Source organism: Neopelma chrysocephalum, unplaced genomic scaffold, assembly GCF_003984885.1.
Source record: "Neopelma chrysocephalum unplaced genomic scaffold, ASM398488v2 Primary Assembly neopelma1_74, whole genome shotgun sequence".
NCBI lineage: Eukaryota > Metazoa > Chordata > Aves > Passeriformes > Pipridae > Neopelma > Neopelma chrysocephalum.
In genome coordinates, this window is record NW_020897735.1 from 4,636,442 (window position 1) to 4,654,820 (window position 18,379).

Consider the following 18,379-nt stretch of genomic DNA (forward strand, 5'->3'; position numbering starts at 1 on the left):
CTTACTCTAGATTTTCTCATTGCTTTTCCCATTTTTAACTGTAAAACTCATGACACTAGAGCTCAACTTACTGTCTGACTTGAGTATTATATGTGTTCCTTTTGATGTTGTACCTACCTAACTACTTAAACTTGTTTGTGAGTTATATATGTCCTAAGCAGCTCTTGTATTTGTAGTTGTCACTTCTTAATGTGTGATCTGTTTTGAAAAGCTTTCTTAAATTTGGTTCCATAAAGTACAGTGCTCTCCCTATACAGGGCTGCCTCTGGAGGTGACCTCCTTAAGAGCTGGGATTACTTTGCTGCTGGCTGATTTTTTCCTGAAATGTGATGCCATTATTTGTTGCTGTTACAGGAGCTAAAATGTGTCCCCTCTTCTTTTTTTTTTTATTTTTTTTCCCCTCTTCCAAAAGAGCAACATGCCATTGCAAACAGAAAGCTGCAAGGCTGCTTGGTAATGACCTCCTAAAGCACATGTTACTTGTAGATTAGTTCCAGCAAGGGCTGTGGGTGATAGCTGAGAGCTCCTGTCTCATCTTATCAAACCACTTGGAAGCCAAAGCTGAAAGGTTTCTGCATACTCTCATCTGTTTGCACAGCTACACTGACATTCTGTGTGAGAATTTCTTCCCACTCAGTTGTTTTGAGTCACCAGTTATTACAGTGACATACAATAATTATTAGCTTTAGCTCTAGAATTAAAAAAATAAAATCACAAAAAAAAAAACTCAAACCCACAACAAAAAAACTTCTACCAGTACAAAGAAAAGATGCTGGAAAATTGTGCCACATTGATCAGGATTTTAATAATTTCCTCCATGGGATTTTCATGCTGCTTTTAATAACTAGAACAGGGTGCCTTATTGTAGAGCCAGAGAGAGGGGACCACCTTTTAGTTTCCAATCCATCAGGAAATGAGGAGACTTTATAGAGAGAGCCCAACTGTACTGCTGAGGTTTCCTTACGTCAGTTGTACTCCTGGTCTGATTTGCTTCATTTGCTTCTGAACGACACCTAATTTTCTCCATTTAAATGTGACCTCTTACCCATCTCCTACCACAACCAAGCCATGGATGGAGCTGCTTCTTTCATTATTTTTGTTAATCTGACTAATTTTTCGCATGCATTTGCTGTGCTCCCTGTCTGTGCAGGACTCTCATAACTAAGGAGGTCGGCAGTGTATCTCTGCGTATGAAACAGGTCGAAGAACTGTGAGTAGGATTAGCCCTTTCTAAACCATGCTGTCTCCATCCTGTCACTGTTCATCCTCCCTTTTGTTCCTTTCTTTGGGAAAGCTGCTCCAAAGAGACCTGGAGGAAGCGATTTCCGCAGTGTGGATTAGTTTAGATGAGTGTGGTGGTCTGTGTCTCCTTATCTCACTGGGCACCTCTGTGCTGCTAAATTGGTTCATGGTATTTTCCATCAGGCTGGTTTTGCTTACCAGATGAGGCTTTAACGATATTTACACTGTTTTCTTTAAAAAGCATCTCTTGCATTCTCTGAGGTGCAGATAGATATAATACTTCGTTTGTATGAGATACATACACCAAGTATTACATCACATCTGAATGTCTTAAGAGTTTGGGAAGGGTGGGGCTGTCATGGTTTATCATATAAAGTAACATTCATGCTGGGTAGTCAAACAGCACTCGTTTGTTTATATGGGCTTATTTATTTAATTTCAACATTAACTTGAATTTCAAACTTGTGTTGATGTCTCCTGAAAAAAAAAATATCAAATTTGCATTATGGTCTTGAAAGTTGCTGGGAAATCCAAAGCAAAAGTGTTCACTGACTGTGCCTGACTGTCTTTTCATAGAGAAGGTATTTCTTGAGAATTAAAAGTGAAAGTGTTATGCAAATCTCTCAGGTGTTGCAAAGCAACTCTGAGGTAAGATCTGCTTCTAAGGGAGTTTTGCCCCAGTTCCTCTGTGAGCTTTGCAAGTATTTAATACCTAAATTGTATGCTGAGGCAAATGTCTGCAGTCAGGGCAGGCTTCAAAACAGTGTTTCCTCAAGTCAGGGTAGAAAATTTCTATTCAAACCTAATATGAAAGATTCTTAGTTCCTTTCTATCCAGTCTTAAACCACAGTAGACAGGAAACCACAAAGTCTCTGTTTCCATGGAAGGAGAGCTGATTATCAGTTTGATGTATAGACATTACAGCCCAGTATCCTGAGGATTTTCTTCAGCAGGCTTTGTCACCTCGGAGCTGTTGGTTAGGAAAATGCTCCAGCACTGAACTCCTCAAGCTGGGAGGTGTAACTGCTCAGTGTTTGCCCATGTGCTGCAAGGTGGGAAATGAAAACATTCCCATTTGAGGCCCCCGCAGGTATCTCAGCAGTGTCTTGTGTTATTTGATTTAATGACATCAAAAGGGATTTCTTCATGGCTTAATAATGAGAATTCCTTGCTGCTGTTGATCACTGTAGGAGACCAATGTGCAAACTGATTCAGGACATTAAAAACCCATCCAGATGCAGCTAAAACATCTCATCTTCTGGGAGACTTAAAATAGGGTAATAGTAAGAATGAGTCTTAAGGCTGTGGCTTTTCTGAATACAGGTTTTTTTAAAGACAGGCATTTTGCATTGGTAGAGAGATCTAGTTCAATATCAATGCAGTAAAACTGCTGTTGGCTTTTTCAGCAATAGCTTGGAAAAGGTCTTATAGGACCATCTGTGTGTAGTTGGTTACAAGGAACCAAATAGGAGACATCAATTTTCTTGTAGTTTTAAATAACTAGCTGGTCTTTTGAGGTTTATTTATCTGTTCAGACCAATTTAAACATTTTAGAGGTTTCACTTTGCATTTATTCTAATTTAAATGAGGAGTAATATCACTGATATTGGGAATTCCACAGAAACAAAAAGTGTATGTGGAATGAGTTTCATGGATTTCCCAGTGTTATCAAAGATATAACATTTTGTTTAAACATTCAGCTATCAAAGATACACACCTTGTTTAAACATTCAGCAGATTTTGCACTGAAAAATGACTACTTAAGACATTTATGTCCAAAAGCTGGGAGGCTGGTGGATTTTAATAACCTGATGGCAAACTTGATGTACTCTAGGAAAAAAATACCTCTTGGAAAGTAAGAGCCTATGGAGTCATTCCTGCACTGCAGTGATGCTGTGGTTTCAGAACCTACCCTGACCTAAGCTGTGATTTGAGTTTCATTTTCCCAGTGAGGTGTTGCATGTGGAAGATCTCATTTTGGTGTGCAATCCATGTGGAGGAGAAACATGTACAGTCTGCACTTCCCCAACTACACACGAGTAGCTCATTCTGTAGGAGAACTTCAGGGATCTCCACCATCTTTGGGGTTACCAGTACTTGGGAAATCCCCATGATCCTACCAGTTCAATCTGACTTTCCTGCTTGTTCCAGGTATCACTCCCTCCTGGAGCTGGGAGAAAAACGTAAAGGCATGTTGGAAAAGAGCTGCAAGAAGTTTATGCTGTTCCGTGAGGCCAATGAGCTGCAGCAGTGGATCAATGAGAAGGAGGCAGCTCTCACCAGCGAGGAAGTGGGGGCTGACCTGGAGCAGGTGGAGGTGCTACAGAAGAAATTTGATGATTTCCAGAAGGTGTGTTGTAATAATAATGTGTGTGTTAGTTTTGGCCTTTCCCTTCAGGCTTTCTGATCGCGTGTCCATGACAATTTTTCGTGGTTGAGGAGGAAACATGGCTTTGATGGGAAATAAAAAGGTATATAGGAATTTTTTTTCATTTTGTGAGGATAGAAAGAATCTCACATTCAAATGTCATCAGTTTGATTACAGTGCTCAGGTTGCTGCAGGCTTCCCAGCTCCCAGAGATCTGAAACTCTTTCAACACATTCCAATATAGAATCTGCCAAGCTTTGGAGGAATTTCAGTTTGTGTAAAGTGTGACCTTCAGTTAAGCTGTTCCTCTTCCTTTGTGTTGAAAGGATAGAGGCGTTTTGTTTTCCATCTGTGGAGTTTCTTCCCAAGATATGGGGAAAAAAAAATCTCTGCTTCAAAATGCTGGTAGACTTTCAGGTTTGGGGGTTTTCTCCCAAGGTTTGCAGTGTTTTTTTCCATTGTGTGAGTTGTGAATGAATCGCTTGAGCAGATGTATTTATTTTGTCCACTTTGCTAAGATACTGAGCACTGAAACGCAAAGATGCTTGACCTTAAACATTGGAAAAGACAGTGATTTAACAGTTCTGTGGATCTTCTCATGTTTAGAGCTTGAAAGTTGGCTAAGAAACAGTTTGAGCCAATCTAGTGAAAAAGGTGAAAAGACAAACAGCAGTAACTGGATTTGGGCTCTTCTAAAATAAGCTAATGGTTGCAATTAAAATATGTCACCTATTAAAACTGAAATGCAGTTCTCCAGTACTATTTTTAGCCAAGTTTCTTTTCTGGTCCACAGAAAGCTCTCTGTGAATCTGTTTGACTGGAAGCATTTGAGTGTCACAGTAAAATCACTTCTGAAGTTGTCTTTTAGCTAATTCAGGCAGTAACATGAATTTGATCTTCACATTGGCCATGTTGTGTATCTGGAAATCAAAAGTAGATTCCATTCCTGATTGTCCACTAACTCTATGGACAACTCTGAGAGTATGTTTCTTTACCCCACTGATGCCTGGCACGAGCAGCTGGGATCCCCTGGCACAGGCACTCATCCCACTGGGAATTGTGAGGGTTCTCTGTGCTCAATTCCTGCTGTTCTCACACTGGGCACTCCTGCTGAGCCAGCTTCTTCCACGTGTTTTCCCTGGGTGAATGTTAATGCTGTTGGTGTTTCCCTTTCTGTGCAGGATCTGAAAGCGAACGAGTCACGTCTGAAGGACATAAACAAGGTTGCCAAGGATCTGGAGTCAGAGGGGCTGATGGCAGATGAAGTACAAGCAGTACAGCAACAGGTCCTCTTTTTCTCTGACTTAATCTGATCTAGAGAAGCGAAAAAATTCCTTTTCTTTTTTTTTTTCTGTCTGTTATCTTTGCCTGGCATTGCAAGATTCAGACTGTTCATTTTTGCTCTCTGGTGTGATGACAGTGATATTCTAACCAGAGATGTCTAATGCCTGTTCAGTAGTGTGGCCATCACAAAAGGCCTCTGAAGTTATATATTTTTTTTTAATAATGCTAGAGCAAGTTGCACCATCTAGAGCTTTTCTCCTTTTTTTAGGAATGAAAAGTCTTTACAATAATATTAAAACTCACAAAGAATCCATGCATTTACTTCTCTTCATATAAATTTGAAATTCAGCCTTTATTTATTTGCAGGAAGAAATGGGGGGAAAAAGAGAAAAAAATTGAGCTCAGCTTAGAGTGGAGGGGTTTTATGGGTTTTCTGTTCTGCTTTTTTTTAGTAATGTACCTATTTTTTTTGCCAGCTTTTTACATACTTGTGCTCTTTCTGTAATAATTCTGTCCCCTGCCAACAGAATATTTAGCAGGTTGTTTATTTTGTGAGCTCTTAAGATGGTGTGTAGATGGTCAAACAGTCACATTCCCATTCCTGCTACACATTTAGGTTGTGTGAGCAGTGTTTGGCTCAACAACATGCTGGTAGCTAATTTGTAGAGGGGTGGAAGCACATTCCGTGCTATCTGTTCTTTTTAAAAACAAGGAAAAATGTTCTTTCTGTTAGAAAATAAGTTGTTTCCGTTTGTCTTTTCTCCTTTGCAGGAAGTGTATGGGATGATGCCCAGGGTGAGTGTTAATTCTGAGGTGCATGGTGTGGCAATTGTAAAAGGTTTGGGATGTACAAGTGGAAGTTCAGCTGTGATTGTAGTTCATTCCCATGCTGGAATTCACTAATGACCTTGAATAGACATACAAAGATTATCTTATCTTTGATCCCTTTGTTTCCTCGATGTCTTGCCCCACATCACAAATCTAAGCAAGCAGGATAACTCAAACTGATACAAATAAATATGTGTAAAAATGTATTTACTCTGTTAAGGGTTGAACATGGAAATCTTTCAAAGATTTTTTTTTAATATATTCTGATAGTTTTAGATTCTGCTTCACATTTAAAGCTGTTTCTTCACATTTTCAAACAGGATGAAACTGATTCTAAGACAGCCTCTCCCTGGAAGGTAGGTGTCATCACTTAGCAGCAACAACAGGAAAATAAAATAAAAACTACAGCACATCATCTTTTTTTGGACCATACACTTCTGTGCCATAGAAATTGCCAACAGTCTGCTTTTACCTCTCCGCTGCAAAACTATTTTGTTTTGAGCTTGTGCTCTTAAGACTGATTCCAGTTTTTATACTAACATTTTTAGGTACTGCATGGCCACTAGTTCTGAAATAATCCCTGTTCACTCTGCATGAATTCTTTTCTTTCTGCTTGCTACATCAAAAAGGTTTTCATTCTTGACAGTCAAAGCCATTTCTGTCAGTATTCCTTTAGTAAGGAATATGCTGTATTTGTCTTCCATTAGTCATCTCTAGTTCATTTTCTGCAATAGTTAGAAGAAGCCTTTCTCCATTCATTACTGACTTACAATGGAATTGCTGTCACCTGCTGATGCACAAAAATATCTTAAATATTTTTTACGTTATCCAACATTGTGCTTTTCCCTAGTATTTCACTCCCATGTTTTATATTTAACATCCACCCTCTTCAACTTTAAAGCTGCTTGTACATCTTTTAAGCTGTGTGAATGTGGGAAAGCCAGATCAGTGTGCAGTATTTTGAGAGCTTTGTGGAAAATGCAGCCATCTCAGTAAGAACTGGTGATTTGTAAAGGAATTTTTTGCACATATTCTAAACATGTACATTGAATTTTAAGAGTCTCATAGTAACTTTAGCAAACTATGATTAAGAGTTTGGGGTTTTTTAATTCATTTATTGAATGTTGCCTTTAAATTTTCCTCTCCTTGTTTGCTTTAATTTACACAAGACAATACTCATAAATTTGACATTATTTTTACTCTGTTCTCTAATGCCTTAGGCACTGCAACCAGTTTTTCTTAATTGCTTTTGAAATTTACTTACATTGACTTTCTTATTGTTTTTGATTTTTTTTAATTTGATTTTTAAGGAGTTCTCCCTCAGTCTGATTTTGGCTTTGGTTGGTCAGAGTTGACTCTAATGCTGTATTTTTTATTTCTGCCTTTTCACCCAGTCTGCACGTTTGATGGTACACACTGTGGCAACCTTCAACTCAATCAAGGTAATTATACAACGTTTTCTGAGCTGGTTTAAAAGCTGGGAAGGTTTTTTACTCTCTTTTTCCGTAGTCTTTGTCTTTCATTAAGCTTCATAAACCCTTTTGAATCAACTTCCTGAAAGAAGCATTGGCATATACAGCATTTGCTTATCAGGTTACATCAATATCTTACTATATACATAGAATAATTTGGTTTTACATCTCAGGAGGAACCCTTAAATTATTTAATTAGGCTATTTGAATTTGTGCATTCTTCTGGAATGAAGCAGAATGTAGTAACCTTGACCTGCAGTGAAAGGCCAGCCTTGACTTTCCTCTCCTGTTCCTCAGGAGCTGAATGAGCGCTGGAGGTCTCTGCAGCAGTTGGCAGAGGAGAGGAGCCAGTTGTTGGGCAGTGCCCACGAGGTCCAGAGATTCCACAGGTGAGGTGTTTGTATCATATTTAGTCTTGACTCAGTCAAATGCTTTTGACTATTAAGAGCTCTAAAATATAGTGAGGCTTGTTCTTATCATATTTCAGCTCCCAGCTTGTTCAGTGGAAGGTGGTCCAACAAGAATTCTTTATATTTTACTAGGAGAAGAAAGACTTGTTAACATTGGAAACATGGAATTGCTGTGGGCATGGGAGGTCTGGACTAGTCTCCTATTTTGCCAAAGTTCACTTGTGTCATTTTGGGAAATATTTAATAGAGCATTAACTACATGAGCTTCTCTAGATATTGGCAAGCTGCAGGTATCAGAGGTCCTGGTATGATCTCTGTTTTAATGGTCTTTTGCCTTCCCTTCCTTCAAACCAGAGATGCTGATGAAACCAAAGAATGGATAGAGGAGAAGAATCAGGCATTAAATACAGACAACTATGGACATGACCTGGCCAGTGTTCAGGCTCTGCAGCGAAAGCATGAAGGCTTTGAGAGAGACCTGGCAGCTCTGGGAGACAAGGTGAGATCTGTGAGGAGGACAAGCCCAAAAGCTTTCTTTTTCTCCAGCAGAAATGACTGAACTAAAGCAAAGTTTCTGTCTGTCTTCATTATTTCCTTTTCTCTAATTCCAGGTGAATTCTCTTGGTGAAACTGCCCAGCGTCTCATCCAGTCACACCCAGAATCTGCTGAAGATCTCCAAGAAAAATGTACTGAGCTGAATCAGGCTTGGAATAGTCTGGGAAAACGTGCTGACCAGCGCAAAGAGAAGCTTGGAGATTCTCATGACCTGCAGCGTTTCCTCAGTGACTTCAGGTAAAGATTCCCCTCCTCAATCTTGTTTTATTATTAGTGAAGTATATATGGCTTATTGTTCCACAGGAACATTTCTGGGGTGGTTCAGAAAAGGACTGTTTTCCCTGTTCTGACTTCTTTCAGTGGAGAGATGGAAAAATTCCCTATTAATGTGTGTTCACAGGGACCTTATGTCTTGGATCAATGGAATTCGGGGCCTGGTCTCCTCAGATGAACTTGCAAAGGATGTGACTGGAGCTGAAGCTTTATTGGAAAGGCACCAGGTATGTGAAAGATAAGTGTATCATGAACATCAACAAATGTTTTTTCCTGACACTTTCCAATCAGAATTCCCAAAATAGATAATTTCCAGCTCTGCCATCTGGTTATTGACCAAGGCACCTCTTGCAGGAACACCGCACGGAAATAGATGCAAGGGCTGGCACTTTCCAGGCATTTGAACAGTTTGGACAACAACTCCTGGCCCATGGACACTATGCCAGCCCAGAGATCAAGGAGAAACTGGACACTCTGGACCAAGAACGGACAGACCTGGAGAAGGCCTGGGTGCAGCGCAGAATGATGCTGGATCAGTGCCTGGAGCTACAGGTATGTGCTGCAGTTTGGAAAAGAAAAATAATTCCTCTTTCCTTAAGAGGGTTTATCCTCTCATGGTGGTGAGCAGTGCTCTTGGTCTGTCTTGCTCATGCTCTGGAGTTTTCTCTCCTCAGCTGTTCCATCGGGACTGTGAACAGGCTGAGAACTGGATGGCTGCCCGAGAGGCTTTCCTGAACACAGAGGATAAAGGAGACTCCTTGGACAGCGTGGAGGCACTCATCAAGAAGCATGAAGATTTTGATAAAGCAATCAATGTCCAGGTGAGGAGTGTAGCTGGAGTACGGGGAAAATAGTTTAGTTTTCCTGATGTGGATTATCAGCAAAAAAAGTCCCTGCCAAGTGTGACTTCTAAAGTTCGGCTCCAACTATTCAGCCATGTGGGATCTGCTGCAGATGTTTAGAAGCAGCTTATGCAGATTTTGTTGCCTACAGACAATTTCTACAGACAGTGTAGAAATAGTGGCAAATACTTGTGTAAATCTTTCACTGATTCAAAGTTATTGTGTTACTTTTTTTTTTTTTACAACTGAAAAAAAAGGTGTATTTCTAGTCTCCTGTAATAGAAAGCTGCCTAGATTTATTGGGGGATGATACTAAGTCCAAAAGATACTTTTTTCCTAAATGCCACAGGTGAAAGGTGTTCTGAAGTTGAACTCTGCAGTCCTGTGGAAGACAGAGTTCCTTCAGAGAGTCACATTTGCAATGCTGCATATTTAAAGAAGAAACAAAACCTTATTCTGTCACAGACCCTGCTTATCACTTGATCTCAAGGAGCCACAGTTCTAATTTATGGCTTCTGTGTTTAATAGGAAGAGAAGATTGCTGTGCTGCAGTCCTTTGCTGACCAGCTGATCGCTGCAGATCATTACGCCAAAGGCGTCATCGCAAACCGGCGCAACGAGGTCCTGGACAGGTCAGTGCTGCCCTGGGAGGGGGGGTCAGGCACTGACTGAAAGGAAATGCTCCTTGGTGACCTTCTGTCGCTGTTGAAGGTGATGCCATGTGTGGTTTTAGTGTTTCATTCCTGTATATTAAATTTCTACAGGTGGCTCCGTCTGAAAGCTCAAATGATCGAGAAGAGGTCGAAGCTGGGAGAGTCTCAGACACTCCAGCAGTTCAGTCGAGATGTGGATGAAATAGAAGCTTGGATCAGTGAGAAGCTCCAAACTGCAAGTGATGAGTCTTACAAGGATCCCACAAACATCCAGGTGAATGTGGTTCTCGGCTCAAAAATTAAAATACAAGTTTTAACTTTGCAAAGCCTTCTCTGGTTTGAAAATCCATGCTCAAGAATTCTTGTTCAGAGATAACAGTGATACATCATGTTGGACATGGTCTCCTTTTAACAAGGAGAAAATGAAAGTTATATTATGCATGAAAGGAGACCCAAAATAGAGCTCACTTGGTAATTATTCATGTGTGTAATTAATTATTCATGCATATAATTAATAAGAGATGTGGTATCTGCAGCAGCAAGTTTCCTAAAGAAGCCCAGGGAAACCCAAGTAGCTGTTCTGTCTCTCTCCCATCATCTAGACAATAAAATAAGGAAATGGAGTTCTTGGGTCTCATCTCTGTCTTGTTATAAAATGTGAAGTCTCGTTTATTTTTCAGTAATAAGGAATAAAGTTACCTCTTATGTTTTAATATTAGTTTATGAAGTAGTATGAATGAACTGAACTACTTCTCTCAATCTGTTTTATAGCTTTCCAAACTGCTGGTAAGTAGTTTGGACTAGCCCTGGTATGTGAATTTATTTTCTTTGCATTTCTGTGTGAGCCCAAGCTCTGGTTGCTGCTCCATCCATCAGTTCATGCAATCTCTTTGTTTCCTGTTAGTTCTTGACCTCCATCCAGGTTCAGCTGTTGATCCTGTGTTATGGGTGTGGCTTTTTTGTTAATGCCTATTCAGCATCATTTATTTATGTATTTGTTTTGCAGGTGTTCTGCATGATCTGTTTAATTTGTGGTGTGTTAGTGATATATAGTGTGGGCTTTTTTACGAGTTAGCCCATAGGAAAATGGGATTCTATCCTCCTTTTTCAGAGGTTTGGCTGTTTGGCCTGTTATCCTCTTGTCTGATCATCACTGGGGATGATTTAACACATGACATAATGCCAGTGCTGTTGGCTTGTGTTTGTAGAATTGAATGCTGAAGATGGAGGATTCAATAAATGACAGACCTACATGGCTTAATTCTTGCAGGAATAGCATAGAAGGGAATCATACAGAAAGAACACTCCAGAAAAAAATATGTACCAGATGGAAAGCTGACAGCACTTGTAAGAATACAAGAAATGGAGTAAAATGAGGATATATGGAGGGACAAGACAGAACAAAGAAAGGGGAAGCTAATGAGTAGGAAAGGAAAGAATCATTTGTCACTTTAGGCTGTGGTACATTAAATTGCTATTACTTTTAGCTGAAAAAAAATGAGAATTTTATATTAAACTAGAAAGGCTTGTCTGTGATTTGTTGTCATGGTAATTATATGGAGATATGCAATTGGCAGCTTTTAAATTGAATTTTCCATGTTGGTAGATGTAGCTTTGAAGGATGTTTTTGTAATCTCAGCCTTTGGGATTTACAGTTCCCAAAATGAAGCAGTTCATGCAGAATTTCTCATGCCAGCGCTATAGTATTTCCCCTCTTTTATTTTTAATCTAACATTTCCTTTCATTCCATTCTCTCAGGGCACTTTCTACCCATGTCCAATGTTCTTCACATTTCCAGTTTATACTTGCAAATTCTGTCCTGTCACTTTTGTGCTCTTGTCATATTCCTGGTGGGTGGATGGATCATGGATATATGAAAGAGCTGCACACTCCCTCCCACACCAAGGCTCCTGTTGTTCTCATGGTGCTCTCAACTTGGCAGAGAAAGATTTTTACCAAATAATTCAGTTATGCTTTTATAGAGGGTTTTGGGTGTTAATTCATTCTTTATATATATATATAGTGATCGTGTGTGACTTTGACTAATATCAAAACTGCAGAGAGCAGGTAGGCTGGAGCAGTGATTTCTCTTAATTACCTGTAGATTAGGAAGGGAAATAGAAACTTGTGCAGTTACTATAGGAGTAGAAAGGATGATCTGCTGCACTCAGGGGATGTGTAACAGCTGCTTTTCAAAGGGATGCATTGAAAATGAGGGAGCTTTACTGCAGTACCAGCTCAGCTCAACACAGGCAATGTTCCACAGGCACCTGTGAATGCAGAAGGTGTTGCCAAAGTTCTGTGCATCAGCTCACTCAGAGCTTTGCCAGGTCAAAGCTTGATGGTCACTCAGAGTAAATATTCCCACTGAGAGAGAACTTCCTCAGCTCAGCCCGTGTGCAAACCTCTTGACGACAACTGAGCCCATGAGAACAACTGAGGAGCCCTTTGCTGGTCTCTGACAGTTTGGTTTTGTCCTTGCAGAGCAAACACCAGAAGCACCAGGCCTTTGAAGCCGAGCTCCACGCCAATGCCGACCGGATCCGCGGGGTCATCGACATGGGCAACTCCCTCATTGAGAGGGGAGCGTGTGCCGGCAGCGAGGACGCTGTGAAGGTGGGAACAGCAAGTCTTCCTTAGCTTTTCCTTTCAGTGTTTGGATAATTGAGGGAAGAGAGGATGCCTCTAAAACAAATCTTATTTATAGAAGCTTTTTTATTTCAACCGCGCAGCAGAAACCAGGTGGATCACTGTGCTTCGTCCTCAGGGTGGGGAAGTTTTCCTGATTTTTTGACTGGGATGTTGAAGTTGAACTGAGTTACATTTAGGCAGCATGAAATAGTGACTCTGTCATTTATATATCTGGAATCAACAACCAAACTTGCACCATATTCTGGCTTTGCATTTATCAGAACTTATGTTCTTTGTGGTGTTTATTTATCTTTTCCATTTTCTCACAGGCACGTCTGGCTGCCCTGGCTGACCAGTGGCAGTTCCTGGTGCAGAAATCAGCAGAGAAGAGTCAGAAACTGAAAGAAGCTAATAAACAACAGAATTTCAATACTGGAATCAAGGACTTCGACTTTTGGCTTTCAGAGGTAATTAAGATGGGAATTAATTACTTGCAAGACTTATTTTTCTAATTTTTCATTCCCTTTGCCGATGTTAGAGTTTGTGGAGGATTGCCTACCTTTGAGCAAGTCTAGGGTTTTTTTTAAAGATTTTTATTACTAATAAAAATCTTGTGGATGTGTCCATGTTATTGAACTGTAAGGTGAAAAGAAGCAAATTTGCACGGAACCTTTTAGGTATTAAAAAGACGACAAGGGAAAGGTTTATCCACATTGTAGAAAATTGAAAATTTGCACAGTTTTAAAGCATTATAATTTCAAAGAGTTTGTGAAAACACAATTTGGTCTCCATTCCTTTTTTCCTTCTCCATCTCCAGGTGGAGGCTTTGTTGGCATCTGAAGACTATGGGAAGGACTTGGCATCCGTTAACAACCTTCTGAAAAAACACCAGTTACTGGAAGCTGATATATCTGCTCACGAGGTATTGCTTTCTCTTCAGTTTTGGGAGATAAATCATAGTCATAAATTCTATAGATACCACTTTGGTACCTGCTGCACTCACAGACTTATTATTAAAAACTGTGTATAGTCAGGGTCTGATTTGTATCCTGACACAACAAGCACAGAAATGAGATCCAAGCAATTCCCGCTTTCTCTCCCCCACGTGTCCAGGACCGGCTGAAGGACCTGAACAGTCAGGCCGACAGTCTGATGACCAGCAGTGCTTTTGACACTTCCCAAGTCAAGGATAAACGGGAGACCATCAACGGGCGCTTCCAGAGGATCAAGAGCATGGCAGCCGCTCGTCGGGCCCGGCTCAACGAGTCCCACCGGCTGCACCAGTTCTTCCGCGACATGGACGACGAGGAGTCCTGGATCAAGTGGGTGTTCTGGAAGTTCTAGGCTTGGGGGCATGTTCTTACTGCCAGTGACACTCACAGCCTGTAGTGTGGCTTTACAGCTGCCTTTCCACAAGTGTGGGTCTCTGCAACAAATCACCTTTTGCTCCCATTCCAGGAAAACCCAAGTTTGGCTTCTTATCTACAGTTTTCTTTGGTCAGATCCCAATAAGCAGAAGAAGTAACACTATTTAGACTCAAACCAAATAACTGAAATTTGACTCTAGTCTCCTTAGGAAAGATCCTACCAAGAATTCAAACCTTTTTTCAGTTTCAAGTACTTTTTTAATTATATCCAGTTGTAGTAATTAATCAAATCTCTTTGCATATTGGTGTTAGTACCTTGGGAGGAGGGAAAGAAATGAGCTGACAGAAATCATTCCAACTGGAGCACTTCTTTTAAAACAAACAAACAAAAAGTTGGGCAACAGCAGGTAAATTTTACAAAAGGCCATCTATATTTTTAAAAAGAAAAGAATACAGAGAAATTCTGTCCTTCAGAGATGAATTACAGACCCTTTGTCACCTCCTTTCTTTCCACCACATGATATCCCTGAATGTACTAATAACTTGTGTACACAAGTTTTTACAGCCAGGATTTTTGTGCTGTGTCAAGCAGTTCTTTATCTGGAGTTTGGGGTTTTTTTTGTCAGGTTTGACATTTAGAAGTAATTTTCAAATTCTATCTTTCTCTGTTCTCTCTTGAATTTAGAGAGAAGAAACTGTTGGTTAGCTCAGAGGACTATGGCAGAGACCTGACTGGGGTGCAGAACCTGAGGAAGAAACACAAGCGCTTGGAAGCAGAATTAGCTGCCCATGAACCAGCTATCCAGGTAAATCCCTCTCCTTGACACATGTCATGGAGCACCTTTCTTGCTTGTGGCAGAGATAAAGCCACAATAGGTTTGCTGGAACCCAAACAATAAATATGAGGAGAGCAGGTGATGTTCTATTAACTGTGTGTTTCTCTGCAGGGTGTTCTGGACACGGGCAAGAAGCTTTCAGATGACAACACAATTGGAAAAGAGGAGATACAGCAGAGACTGGCTCAGTTTGTGGATCACTGGAAAGAGTTAAAACAGTTGGCAGCTGCTAGGTAATGAATGTCTGTAAAATTCAATATTAATGAAAACAGTTACATAATGACCAGATTTATTGAATTTCAGAGGTTTAGGGTATGAGTCACATATTGCTGATGAAAGGCTCTAAAAGACTATTGTAAATGTTCCTCAGTAGAAACATGAATCTCTATTTGAGGTGTATGTTGTGTTTAGCCTTTTCTTGCACCAGTTGGAAACGACAGACTTAAAATCAACTGGCTTTAATCCACTACCAGGAGGTTTTTCTGAATAGAAACTGTGGGGAGATGGTTCCCTTTGGTCCTTTGGCAGCTGCAGGCTTTGTTGTCCAGGGAATTCCTGGAGCTGCAGCCATGGCTGCTGCTGGAGGAGAGAAGTGTGAATGATTGTGTGCTTGGGGTTCAGGCTCTGCACATTGTTTCTCTCACCTAAAAGCCATAAAGCAACAATGACAAGTTTTACCTTCCCCACACAGGGGTCAGCGTCTGGAGGAGTCTCTGGAGTACCAGCAGTTTGTAGCAAATGTTGAGGAGGAAGAAGCCTGGATCAATGAGAAAATGACATTGGTAGCCAGTGAGGACTATGGGGACACACTTGCTGCTATCCAGGTATGGAGGAAGCTGTCAGCACTTTGTTGTTATTGCATTATTGTTGGTTAGAGCATAACAAAGCTCTGAGCTGGGAAGACAGTTAAAAAAGAGGTTATTGTTGGCTCTTTTTGAAGACCTACATTGTAAAAAACATGAATGCTAGCTGATTAATAACAATTACTTCTTAATAAATGGTAAGAAAGTATTTTTACAAGTGGCTGTGTCTTACATTTGCAGGGCTTGCTGAAGAAGCACGAGGCATTCGAGACTGACTTTACTGTGCACAAGGACAGAGTGAACGACGTCTGTGCTAACGGGGAGGATCTCATTAAAAAGGTGAGCACAAACTGGTAAAGAGAAACCTTCAAAGGCTCCCCAGGACATCTCCATGTCATAGCAGACTTGCTCTTCACTGTCATCTCTTTGAAAATAGCTCTTAGTCACCTTTTTGCAGCTGAATAAGCTGTGGGTGTTTTGCTTTCAAAGCTGTTTCTGAGACAAGAGCTTTCAGCTGAAGTCCTTGCTCTGTCACCAATGTCCTGGATGCCTCAGGTGACCTTAACATCATAAGGGATGCTTTGTTTTTTCCCCCTGTCATGTAGAACAATCACCACGAGGCAAACATCACTGCCAAGATGAAGGGGCTCAGAGGAAAGGTGTCAGATCTGGAGAAAGCAGCAGCTCAGAGGAAAGCCAAACTGGATGAGAACTCAGCCTTCCTCCAGTTCAACTGGAAAGCAGATGTGGTGGAGTCATGGATAGGTATGTTTTGTACTGGAGCACAGTATTTAGTCACAAACAAACTGTAATGTTCCTTCATTTCCAGAGATCTCCAGTAGCTCCTCACTTGCTGTTGTAACAAGCAGACTTAAACCCAGAATAAACAGCAGTGCTGTTCCTGATCCATTCTTTTGTGGCAATCTGATTTGGAATAGAGGGAATGTTTGAGGTGGAGAAATGACATTTTTACAAAGTCTGTTTAATTTCCCAGGTGAGAAGGAAAACAGTCTGAAGACAGATGACTATGGACGTGACCTCTCCTCAGTGCAAACCCTGCTCACCAAACAGGTCAGTGCTGGTGCCACCACCCCATGAAGGATGGAGACAACAGGGAAGCTCTTCTACAGTACACAAGAATGTATGCAGGATATTGAAAAGTCTAAATAAAAATACAATCTAAAATATGTTTTGTTCTTTTAATGCTCCAGGAAACTTTTGATGCTGGCCTTCAGGCTTTCCAGCAGGAGGGAATTGCAAACATCACTGCTCTGAAAGACCAGCTGTTGGCAGCCAAGCACATCCAGTCCAAGGCCATCGAGGCCCGGCACGCTTCCCTGATGAAACGCTGGAATCAGCTGCTTGCTAACTCTGCTGCCAGGAAAAAGAAACTCCTGGAGGCTCAGGAGCATTTCAGAAAGGTCAGTGGCCAAGCAGGGGGCTACAAAAATCTAATTGTGCACTTTATAAAAAACAGACACTTGCAACTTCTGTAGCTTTTTCGTGCTTTTGCAACTAGTGATTTTCAACTGATGAGATCCTGGAGACTTAACATAAGAATTTTTGAGATGCTTCAAAGAAATAATAAAGGCAAACTGATGAATGTTAATTCCAGATCAGCTCATATAGAATACTTGCATTTCTGCATAACTGCATCTTTTCCCTTCCCAAGGTTGAGGATCTGTTCCTGACGTTCGCAAAGAAGGCGTCTGCCTTCAACAGCTGGTTTGAGAATGCCGAGGAGGACCTGACGGATCCCGTGCGCTGCAACTCCCTGGAGGAAATCAAAGCCCTGAGGGAAGCTCACGACGCTTTCAGGTCCTCCCTCAGTTCTGCTCAGGCTGATTTCAACCAGCTGGCAGAGCTGGATCGCCAGATCAAGAGCTTCCGTGTGGCCTCCAACCCCTACACCTGGTTCACTATGGAGGCTCTTGAAGAAACCTGGAGGAATCTGCAGAAAATCATCAAGGCAAGTCAGAGAGAGAAAGACGTTTGTTAGTTTATGACCTTTCAGTTATCCCTAGAAGTCATCCTCCAAGATAATCGGTCCAAGGGTTTGTCACTGTAGTACAGATGAAAATATCTCAGAATTCATGAGCAAAGAAACATCACTATTAATTCTAAACTTGTGCTGTTGTCACTTGTTTTCAGGGTTCTCCATTTGTGGCCTTTCCAAAGGCAAAGCACACGTGTCTCACTTCCTAACTCGAAAATAACTTTTCTCTAGATACCCAGGACATGGAACACTCTGTCTTGTTTTGAGCCTCAGAACTGTGCTGGGATGCAGCTCTTAGTTTTTGCTTGTTATTACAGGATGAGGGCAATCATGTTATTTCTCTGTTTGAAATCACTTTTGTTCATTTCTCAGGAACGTGAATTGGAGCTGCAGAAGGAGCAGAGAAGGCAGGAAGAGAACGACAAACTGCGCCAGGAATTTGCCCAGCACGCCAATGCCTTCCATCAGTGGATCCAGGAGACCAGGTATGGCTTGTTTTTCCAGGAGCTGCCCTTAGAGAATTCCTCAGCTGGTATTTGTATCCATCTACATCTCTTTGGACTGTCTTAAGTTGTAAATATCTCTTGCTGAAAAACAGCTCGTTGGGATTTGTTCATCTCCTGCAGTTGGGATTTGAGGGAGGCCCCATTGGCTACAGGAGAGAGGAAAGCCCTGAAACTTTAAAAAATGTTCCTGCTTCTGAATTTATTTTCCTGCAGTAATTCCAGGTCTCCAGTTATTCCTGAATTAGCCTGCAGCACAGCTGGGGAGCACAAGTAGCTCCAAGGAGACTGAAGAGCCAACAGCGTTTCTGTTAC

At 41.1% G+C, this 18,379-nt stretch overlaps 1 protein-coding gene across 7 annotated transcripts in view; it reads left to right on the forward strand.

The window, feature by feature from the left end:
• SPTAN1 (spectrin alpha, non-erythrocytic 1) overlaps window positions 1–18,379 on the forward strand; it is a 47,803-nt gene that overhangs the window by 22,761 nt on the left and 6,663 nt on the right. For 2 of the 7 annotated variants that reach the window (XM_027687664.1, XM_027687667.1), the window contains 28 exons: window positions 1,151–1,210; window positions 3,394–3,592; window positions 4,792–4,896; window positions 5,666–5,689; window positions 6,043–6,078; window positions 7,117–7,164; window positions 7,492–7,583; window positions 7,959–8,103; window positions 8,216–8,397; window positions 8,561–8,660; window positions 8,788–8,985; window positions 9,108–9,254; window positions 9,804–9,907; window positions 10,040–10,202; window positions 10,700–10,714; window positions 12,413–12,544; window positions 12,889–13,026; window positions 13,377–13,481; window positions 13,673–13,881; window positions 14,612–14,732; window positions 14,874–14,995; window positions 15,454–15,586; window positions 15,806–15,904; window positions 16,171–16,330; window positions 16,560–16,636; window positions 16,777–16,986; window positions 17,238–17,534; window positions 17,934–18,046. In XM_027687664.1, the coding sequence (XP_027543465.1) occupies window positions 1,151–1,210; window positions 3,394–3,592; window positions 4,792–4,896; window positions 5,666–5,689; window positions 6,043–6,078; window positions 7,117–7,164; window positions 7,492–7,583; window positions 7,959–8,103; window positions 8,216–8,397; window positions 8,561–8,660; window positions 8,788–8,985; window positions 9,108–9,254; window positions 9,804–9,907; window positions 10,040–10,202; window positions 10,700–10,714; window positions 12,413–12,544; window positions 12,889–13,026; window positions 13,377–13,481; window positions 13,673–13,881; window positions 14,612–14,732; window positions 14,874–14,995; window positions 15,454–15,586; window positions 15,806–15,904; window positions 16,171–16,330; window positions 16,560–16,636; window positions 16,777–16,986; window positions 17,238–17,534; window positions 17,934–18,046 (3,534 nt within the window). The remainder of the gene's footprint in view (window positions 1–1,150; window positions 1,211–3,393; window positions 3,593–4,791; window positions 4,897–5,665; window positions 5,690–6,042; window positions 6,079–7,116; window positions 7,165–7,491; window positions 7,584–7,958; window positions 8,104–8,215; window positions 8,398–8,560; window positions 8,661–8,787; window positions 8,986–9,107; window positions 9,255–9,803; window positions 9,908–10,039; window positions 10,203–10,699; window positions 10,715–12,412; window positions 12,545–12,888; window positions 13,027–13,376; window positions 13,482–13,672; window positions 13,882–14,611; window positions 14,733–14,873; window positions 14,996–15,453; window positions 15,587–15,805; window positions 15,905–16,170; window positions 16,331–16,559; window positions 16,637–16,776; window positions 16,987–17,237; window positions 17,535–17,933; window positions 18,047–18,379) is intronic. The other 5 variants (XM_027687665.1, XM_027687668.1, XM_027687666.1 and 2 more) reach the window with 3 other exon arrangements.